Source organism: Mus pahari, chromosome 14 (genome assembly GCF_900095145.1).
Source record: "Mus pahari chromosome 14, PAHARI_EIJ_v1.1, whole genome shotgun sequence".
NCBI lineage: Eukaryota > Metazoa > Chordata > Mammalia > Rodentia > Muridae > Mus > Mus pahari.
Genome location: NC_034603.1, coordinates 67,440,416 through 67,450,026, shown reverse-complemented (window position 1 = coordinate 67,450,026; position 9,611 = coordinate 67,440,416). Strand labels below are relative to the sequence as shown.

The 9,611-nt window shown below is 45.8% G+C and overlaps 1 protein-coding gene across 1 annotated transcript; it reads left to right on the top strand.

Moving 5' to 3' along the window:
- The first annotated feature begins 4,270 nt into the window (after window positions 1-4,270).
- On the top strand, window positions 4,271-8,562 carry LOC110331545 (keratin, type I cuticular Ha4). The gene is made up of 7 exons (XM_021212246.1): window positions 4,271-4,742; window positions 4,845-4,927; window positions 5,743-5,899; window positions 6,804-6,965; window positions 7,063-7,188; window positions 7,394-7,614; window positions 8,106-8,562. Exons 1-7 carry the CDS (start codon window positions 4,395-4,397, stop codon window positions 8,185-8,187), a joined length of 1,179 nt encoding a protein of 392 aa, XP_021067905.1. The 5' UTR covers window positions 4,271-4,394; the 3' UTR covers window positions 8,188-8,562.
- Window positions 8,563-9,611: the final 1,049 nt, after the last annotated feature.

Sequence of the window (9,611 nt, the reverse complement as noted above, 5' to 3'; positions counted from 1 at the left end):
TGAATCATTGTCTTGTAACTTGATGTGATTAAGTAATTCAAACTGGGTTTTTTTGCCACAGTGTCTGCACCCATTTAAAATTCTCATCAGAAATGCACAGAGTCCCCATTTCTCATAAACTCGCCAATGCTTGTTATTTTCTGTTTGAAGCAATAGTCACCAGAATAGGTTGAAGTGGGACTCTGTTGTGGTTTCCTTTTGCATGTTCCTGATGACAAAGGACCCTGAGCTGCTTTTTTTTTTAGTGGCTGTTTTCATACCTTCTTTGGAGAATTATCAGTTGAAGACTTTTATCCATTTAAAAGATGTTTCTCTTGTTTGGATGTAGGAGATCAAAATAAATTCTGAAACTTTCTTTGCCACCAGATAGATGATCTGAAGATATTCTCTCCTGCCACCAGAGAGATGATCTGAAGATATTCTCTCCTGCCACCAGAGAGACGATCTGAAGATATTCTCTCCTGCCACCAGAGAGATGATCTGAAGATATTCTCTCCTGCCACCAGAGAGATGATCTGAAGATATTCTCTCCTGCCANATATTCTCTCCTGCCACCAGAGAGATGATCTGAAGATATTCTCTCCTGCCACCAGAGAGATGATCTGAAGATATTCTCTCCTGCCACCAGAGAGACGATCTGAAGATATTCTCTCCCAGTTTCTGAAATCCTTGGTTTGTTCACTCTCCCTTTCTGGGGTTGGACCCTGAGCTCAGGCCCTTACACACGTTAGGCAAGTTAAGTACTTGATCACCAAGCTTTATCTCCAGATGGTGTTGATTTTCTTGAAGGAGTTCTGTATTTGTTTTTAAAATTGATTTATTTTATGTGTGGTGGATGCTTTGCATGCGTATATGTAAACGCATCACAATTGTGCAATGTCCATGGAACCAGAAAATGGCATTGGATTCCCTGGAACTGGAACTACAGAGGGTTGTAAGCCATCATGTAGGTGCTGGGGACTGAGCCTGGCTCCTTTGCAAGAGCAGCAAGCACCCTAGTTGCTGAGCTATCCCCCCTGGCTCTCAACTGAGTTTCAGATGTAAAGTTTTAGTTTGGAGGAAGTTTGTCCAATTTTTCTTTTGGTTGCTTGAGCTTTTGGTGTTAAATCCAGATTCACGAAGATTCCCTTCTATGTTTTCTTCTACAAGTTTTATAGTTCTGATTCTGATGTTTTGGACTTTGATCCTTTAAGAAATCAAAAAAAAAATTTATGTGTTTTGTGCATCTGTGTGTGTCAGAGAGTGCTTCTGTACCAAGTGTGTGCAGAAGTCAGAGGACAATCTACAGGAGCAGTTTCTTTCCTTCCACCATGTGAGTCCCAGGATGGAACTCACCTTTTCAGGCTTGGCAGCAAGCACCTTTATCACTGAGTTGTCTCACCACTTTTTAGGGTTTTCTACGGTTAGTATGTAAGATGCTACCTGATTTCTTGACTTTAGCGCAGCATAAAACTCTGATTTGAGACCAATTTTGGACTTCTAACTTGTGGAATTTTAAAGAAGAAATTTGAGTTGTTTTAAGTCATTAACTTTGTGGCGATTTGTATTGACAATTTTGGAGTTTGGTTTCTTTAGAAAATGCAGAAATATTATGAGAATATGTTTTAATCCCAGGTGGGGGATTGGAGACTGCTCCAGATTGTCTGAGGCAGCTGACTATGATTTGCCTCTTGCTCTAGCAGAGGCATGATTTTGCCAGCTATAGATATTTTCTATGATTGTGTGATGTCTGGATACTTTTCAGAGGATGTATAAATGCTAGGGCCCCAAGAGGCATGGAGGGTTGTTGGATGTTGTTGAGTTGTTGGTTGGTTGCTATTGGCCACAGTTTGTTAAGTTGTTGTATGCAAAGAAGAAACAACAATGAGAAGAAATTAGATATCCTGATGGCGAATATCAAACTTGCCCCAAAGAACTCAATGCCCCTAATCAGCAGAAAGTAATCTACCAATAACACACCCCCTTTCCCCTCTATTCTTTTTCTCCATTCTAGTGTTAGTGGGTTGAAAGGATGGAAGAAAAGGGGCAAAGAAAAATGGAAGAAAGAAGAACCCACAAAGAAGCCAAAGACCAGCTACAGTAACTCATGGCAATAGCAACAAGAAACTAACACAGCTCTTACCTATTGAGTGGCTACTATGAGTTAGGTAAAAATAGTAGGGTGTTATCTCAATGAATATTTATAGCAGTGCTAGAAATTAAATCTATTTTATAGACAAGGACACTGTGTTTTAGAGACTTGCTTAATATCACATTCGGTTATTAGAGCCAGGTTCCACCTATGGTTATATACAAGACTCTACCATTAAGCATGAAGAATGTCTACGATCAAGTCAATGACATTCTTCAAGGGTGTCCCAGATGTACAGGCTCCTCAATGGGTACATTCCAAACTAATTTTTTTGTCAAGCCATTTAAAGACAATAATGGGTCGTAATTGATGTAAATTGATGTAATTATATAGTTTGTTTGCTTTTAGTTATTTAACTTGTCTACTGTAGTCCCAGCTGCTCATTGGATGGCTTCACAACAGTCAAGCTGATCCACACGCAGACAGGCTTGGTGTTCACAAATGGAGCGTTAAAGAAATGCAGCCCTCCACCAGGCTGAAAGCTCTGCGCATGCTTCGAGTAGAGATAGCACAGACGGCAAAGGGGCACTGTGGTTATGAACAAACCTTATCCGATCCACAAGTCATGCTGCCTTTTTTCAGATGCACATTGTAAATAAATGTATCCTATAGATCCAAAAACACTTCCAAATGGCTTTAAAAAAAATCCTGGTGTTTCATTGTCATCAAAAGGCACATGGAAAAACAGAAGTTTTCAGTCTTGGGGTGCCTTGAAATGTTGGGGAGGCACATTTAAAGTGTTTGAAGAACAGGTGAGTGACACACTTGACCCCTGAAGGGTTCTACTCCCTAGGCTCCATTTCCAAAGAAAGATTCCACTGCCTCCGTACTCCCCCTCATCTTCCTCGAAGGATGCCCTATGACTGGGCTCCTGCCACCAATTTCAGTAGACACTAGCTGCTCAGGTGCAGGCTGGTCAGAAGGACAGGTGAGTGAGCCCCTGCCAGCTGAACTGCCCTAAGCCCTAGACTTTGTTTCCCCAAGACCCATGAAACCTTTTGAGAGTTCAGTTTCCTCTCAAACAGACTGGATCAGGCCAAGAGTTAAGAACCAGCCTGGTCCCAAGGGACTTGTAGAATCTCTATAAGGTGAGGAGTTTCCACTGGTGCCAATGAAGCCCACAAATCAGAGCCATCAGCTTGGCATTCTTGTGAGTTTCCTGAGCTGCAGTTTCCCCAGAGGTAACGTAGAGACAACCATTTCATCTCCATCTACTTCACACTTGTCAAGAAAAGCATGGAACGTTGTGTTCATGAAAACACTGTACAGTGGAAATTTTCATTAGGGTTACTAATAATTTTGATTATTATTAACCCAACACATGGCTTGGCTTCTGAAGGGTAGAAAGGTACAGGTGTGTGTGTGTGTGTGTGTGTGTGTGTGTGTGTGTGTGTTTCCTCAATGTCAGAGAAACTACCCAATGGCTCCACCACTTAAAGCTTTCACCATCCTCTAGGAGCTTCACACCCTATGCAGACTGTGGGCTATACTTGGCCAAACCTCCATTTAGAACAATTCCTATCCATCTGTCTATCTGTCCATCCCATCCATCCATCCATCCATCCATCCATCCATCCATCCATCCATCCATCCATCCATTTATCCATCCATATTTCATTTCACATTCTCATTTCCCAAGCACCAACATACAACTGTTTCTAGTCTGTCCATCTGCACATTTCCCAAGATGCAGCCAGAACCGAGTATTACCCTACTTGCAGAGTTTCCTATGTCAGAGGAATCCAGAGTGAGTTTCCTCTGTACGAATGATTTCCTTGGATGCTGAGGTGTGGGTAGATTTGAGAGGAGAGGCCTATGGGAAGGATGTTTACCCAAAATGCCTTTGCCATGGTTAAATCAGCAGAACCTCCCGGGAAAGGAATTTCTGATTCCAAACAACCCCACCTAATGTCGCAGGCTATCCTTCCCTCTGAGTAAGCCTTTTGGGGCTGTGATGAATCTGCCTCCTTTGAAGGCATCTAATGAAACTCTGATTTCATCAACCTTTTGTACCCAGGAAGAGGCTGCTGTGACACAAGCCAAATGGAATAATTTTATGGGATGAGGGGGGACTCTTTGAAAGCCATCTAAGTAGCGTATTTTGACGAAAAATTAGCTTCGGCACCAGGAAAGAGAATTATGCTATTTGCCAAGCCTCCGCCCACTGGTAGGGGTATAAAAAGACCATGAAGGAAGGAGAGACTCAAACCTCACCCAGATCTCCCTGCAGCAGCTCACTGCTCCCATCACTTCTCCCCAAACCATGTCCTGTGAGTCTTGCTTGCCCGCCCTGAGCTGCCGCACCAGCTGCTCCTCCCGGCCCTGCGTGCCCCCCAGCTGCCATGGCTGCACCCTGCCCGGGGCCTGCAACATCCCCGCCAATGTGGGCAACTGCAATTGGTTCTGTGAGGGCTCCTTCAATGGCAATGAGAAGGAGACCATGCAGTTCCTGAATGACCGCCTGGCCTCCTACATGGAGAAGGTGAGGCAGCTGGAGAGAGAGAATGCAGAGCTGGAATGTAGGATCCAGGAGAGGAACCAGCAGCAGGACCCCCTGGTGTGTCCTGCCTACCAGGCCTACTTCAGGACCATTGAGGAGCTGCAGCAGAAGGTGAGAGGGTAGCCTATCTCAGACGCAGCAGCAGCTGCCTTTCCTTGAATGGGGAGACATGCTCAAGTTCAAGTGGATCTCACGTTGGAACCATTGTTTCAGATTCTGTGTGCTAAGTCTGAGAACGCCAGGCTGGTCGTGCAGACCGACAATGCCAAGCTGGCCTCTGATGACTTCAGGACCAAGTATGTTAAAGCTTTTGAGTTGGGTGACTCCCAAACCTTGGTGGTTCTGTCATGGCTCTGTGGGTCTAATGTGGCCTGGAAGGGAAGGTGGAAGGGACGAGAAAGACATTTCTTCCTTTTTCATGACTCCTCCTGAGTTTGGCTATAAAAATCTAAGCTTCAAATAGGCATTCAGACACTAGCCCTTCAGTTGATATGGTTGACTCTCATTGGAAGTGGCTGGGACTGGAAGCGTTTCTTGGTTTTTGCTTTCCTTCTGAGTTGTGGGATATTCGAACATTCATAATGAGCTATCTTGGCACTCCCCATACACGGAGCTCCCCTAAAGCACAAAACTCATTTGTTAAGGTATTTATATACTGGAAACACAACCCGCTTGTCATTTTATACACTATTTTTAGTGTACCTGCATTGTGAATCTGCTCTGTCAGTGAAGTCAGATGGGGCAGTTTTAACTATGATGTTATGTCCCTCGAAGACTTTCAGATTTTTAAGCATTTTAGGAACTGGATCTTCTGGTTACTGATGTTCAACCTATATCAGGGTTTCTAGAATGTTCTTTTTATAAAACTCTCAAATCCAGAGATGTGAATGGTTTGATTTAGTGTTATACTAATCAATAACATCGAGAACAGACTGAGGGCTCCACCTTATGGGGTCTGTGGGCACAAGGGAATCAAGCCCTCCCCCAGCTGATCTACACATAGCAAGGAGAGAACAGAAGAGGAAAGGCTTGTGGATACTCTCATGGAGTTCTTGGTCCGATACCACCCTGAAACGATATTGGCTGATCCTCCCACCCTGTGTGCGTGCAGGTACCAGACTGAGTTGTCCATGAGACAGCTGGTGGAGGCTGACATCAACAGCCTGCGCAGGATCCTGGATGAGCTGACCCTCTGCAAGTCTGACCTGGAGGCGCAGGTGGAGTCTCTGAGAGAGGAGCTGCTGTGCCTCAAGAAGAACCACGAGGAGGTATGAGGAAATATTTAGAAAGCAAGTTTCACAGCTTCAGTGTGACACCTTTAGCATACAGAGAGGCTTCCCAAATCAGGAGGTACCAGCTGTCAGGGTACATGATGTGGGGCCATTCCCTGAAGGCCTCTAAGCTAAGGACCCAGGACAATCTTATCGCTGTATCCTTACTGAGGAGTGAGGTGAGCTGTGGATGCGGTGGCACACGAGGGAGTGTAGGCAGCTGCTAGAAATAGTGAGCTGGGTGTCCGTCCACTGACCTCCTTTCTCTGCTGGTTGCTACCACTAGGCCCTGGAATTGATGGTAGAGATGGAGGGTTAAAAAAAATGAATTCATGGCTCCTCTCTCTAAGAATTTGCAGCCTAGTGTGGAGGGCAGATATGGAGTCCTGATGATATAATGTAAGACTGAGTGAAGCAAGAGCCGTGTGGTGTGCATGATAGGAGGAAGTCCTTCTTCCAGAGAGGAGCTGGGGAGCACGTCTCAGAGGCAAGAGAGAGATTTCAATTAACCCTTGAGTGTTGCCATTTGAGGGTGTAGGCTGTACAAAGAAGTGCTGAAGCAAGGCATATTTAAGTAAGGCTAAGTATTTGGTACCCAAAGGAGTGTGGCAGCCAACAGGAGGATTTGTATGTATCAAGGGCAAGTGTTAGAAGGTTGTGAAGGCGCTTCAGCTTTTGCTTTAGAAAGATGTGGCTGTGGTTCCTTTTGGAGCTTTGTTGAGATATCTGCATCTTTGGAATGATTCGGATATTTGGTTTTAGCCCCTGCCCCACCCCACCACCATCCCTTTCTAGGTAGCGCAGTGCTCACTTCCCTGTAGCAGGAAGAGAGCAGATCTGTCTTCGTAGGGTTTCTAGAATGTTCTTTTTATAATAATGTTCTTTCTCCTTCCCCCACCAGGAAGTCAACACCCTGCGCTGCCAGCTTGGAGACCGCCTCAATGTGGAGGTGGACGCTGCTCCCACCGTGGACCTGAACCGCGTGCTCAATGAGACCAGGTGTCAGTACGAGGCCCTGGTGGAAACCAACCGCCGGGAAGTGGAGGAATGGTACACCACACAGGTGGGCATCTGAGCCCATGGTCGCTCAGGAACTGAATCCCCCCCCCCCAGGACTGTAAGGCAGGGTCTGATCCTGTCCCTCCCCTTGCCTATTGCAGTCAGAGGAGTTGAACAAGCAGGTGGTGTCCAGCTCAGAGCAGCTGCAGTCCTGCCAGGCCGAGATCATCGAGCTGAGGCGCACAGTCAACGCCCTGGAGATCGAGCTGCAGGCCCAGCACAGCATGGTGTGTAGTGTCCAGACTGCTGCTGAGCAGGGTGGAGTTGGGAGGCAGAGTCACTGGGGTGTCCTTGGGGTCTCTCTCTCTCTCTCTCTCTCTCTCTCTCTCTCTCTTTCTTCTTAGCTCTTGAAGCCTGTGACTTCTTTGGAAGGTCATTCAGAAACCTTCAGAGGGAACAGCTCTATGACAGCCTTTGTCTTCTCCCCCACAGAGAAACTCTCTGGAGAACACCCTGACAGAGAGTGAGGCTCGCTACAGCTCCCAGCTGTCCCAGGTGCAGTGCCTGATCACCAATGTGGAGTCCCAGCTTGGTGAGATCCGGGCTGACCTGGAGCGTCAGAACCAGGAGTACCAAGTGCTGCTGGACATTCGGTCTCGCCTGGAGTGTGAGATCAACACGTACAGGAGCCTGCTGGAGAGCGAGGACTGCAAGTGAGTACAGAATGGATTTCTGGGACTGGATAAATGGTGTGCATATTAGCTAAGGAGACACACTTACGGTGGCCATATTTTAAACTACTCAAACAGCGCATTGAAAGCCTACAGCAATTTGTGTCAATTCAGTGAATGCTGATGAACAAAGGTGAAGGGAATAGTTCCTGTCTCTGAAAGCTACCAATAGAGAGGTGAGGGGTGGGTAGGGAGATTGCCAGTCACAGTGTTGCATGTTGGGTAAGGCGGATCCTGTTAACTTCCATGAGAGCACAACCATACAAGACAATAGTTTTCCAAAAGCACAATTGTCCAGTTCTGCACAAGGGATTGTGGGTAAGAGAGAAGGGTTTGATAGCAGTCTCAGTGCCCTTCTAATTCCACCTCCTGATAATTCATAGGTTGCTCCTGTAAGTACAAGATACCATGTGTGACTTAGAATTCTCTGACTTCTCCTCTCCAACCCATTGTTAACCTTTGTGTCTCCCCAGCCTCCCCTGCAACCCATGCGCCACCACCAATGCTAGTGGCGGTTGCTGTGGACCTTGCGGCAGCTCAAAGCGTTGCTGTTAACTGAACTGATCCCCTTTTGAAGATGTCGATGAAGCCATTTAGTTCAAACGCAGGAACAGTCAAACCCAGACCCCTCCTTTGCAAGGATTTCCGTTGCCATTAAGAAACATCATCATGACAACTGTGATTTTTAGACGAGGACAAGCTTTCCAGAACCAGCAAGCAACTTCCTGGCCAACTCCTTCAGTTGAAGTTTGAGTCTCTTTGCAGCGCAGGTGTCACATTTCTGCCAATGGAACTCTGGAGATTGGCATAGAGGGAGTTTCCTGTATATGCCTCTATTTCCTGCCTTCCTTTCTTCTCGGGGATTCTCTGGAATGCAAGGAGGCAGCTTCATTTACCTCCCAATAAACTTTATTTCTCTGGCATAGTAAAGGTCTTCCTCATTCATATTCATACTTTGTAAAATATTCATGACTGTCCCATAAAAATACCTGGAACTAGCAGGGTGACTAAATGGATCAAATGGCTGACCTAGCTATTAAGCTCAAAGGGAAACCTTGAGGGGCAGGGAGAGATGTTCTCTGTATGGGTGGACTCTTAGCAAGGGCGGGTCATGTGGACAAACTTGGCCATGAACACCCAAGCCCATTTTGCTGTGACTGCAGGGCCCTTGACTATTCTGAGGCTCCTCCATCCCCCGAGTTTTTCAAATTCTCACCCTCTTTAGTCTTCTTGCTCTTAAACTACATGACCACTGGCCTTGTAACCCATTTGTTTTGTTTGTTTGTTTGTTTGTTTGTTTAGGGGTTTATTTGAAGTCTCCCCGCTTTCCTTCAGATTCCCACGTCAATTATGGTGTCCATGGTGGATCTCTCTCATTCTCTTTTACTTCAAGCTATCTATCTCGATTAAACTCTTGAAGCTTTTCTCCAGAGATTAGAGGGAAGTCTTTCTCTCCTGATGTTTCCCTTACTCTCCATCCAAGCTGCTTGATGTTTTCTTACTGTTATTACAAGTCTCGGTTCAAGTCCCATGTTGTCGGTTACCCATGAGAAAGTTTCTCTTCATGTCTGTCCACTGCACCAAGTGTTGCAGGGTATTTGTTCACACTGTAAACCCTGAGACTGTATTATTCATTCACAAGCCCTCTTTCTAGTTGTGGTATAGCTTAGCCTTTAGAACCTTTACTCCCTCTGGCTGGAATAAAGACACATCCCTTAGTACACACCTTTAATCCCAAACAATGAAGATGAAGTTAGTTTGTAGAAGGAATCACCCACGTTTGAAAGTTCTAGTTGAGTGGCAGACAAAGGGACAAATCAGAGAAAGATCTGACAGAATAGGATATGCCCAACTCTCAGGGGAAGAGAAAGGAAGGGGAAGCTACTTAAGAGAGCAATGCAGAGAGATAAAAAAGGAAGGAAAGAGAGAGAGAGAGAGAGAGAGAGAGAGAGAGAGAGAGAGAGAGAGAGAGAGAGAGA

Excerpts from the sequence above, each read along its gene's own strand:
- LOC110331545 (XM_021212246.1), top strand. The coding sequence starts at position 4,395 with ATGTCCTGTGAGTCTTGCTTGCCCGCCCTGAGCTGCCGCACCAGCTGC. Across the intron at positions 5,900-6,803 it reads TCAAGAAGAACCACGAGGAG|GAAGTCAACACCCTGCGCTG; the intron begins GTATGAGGAAAT and ends TTCCCCCACCAG. Across the intron at positions 6,966-7,062 it reads AGGAATGGTACACCACACAG|TCAGAGGAGTTGAACAAGCA; the intron begins GTGGGCATCTGA and ends TGCCTATTGCAG.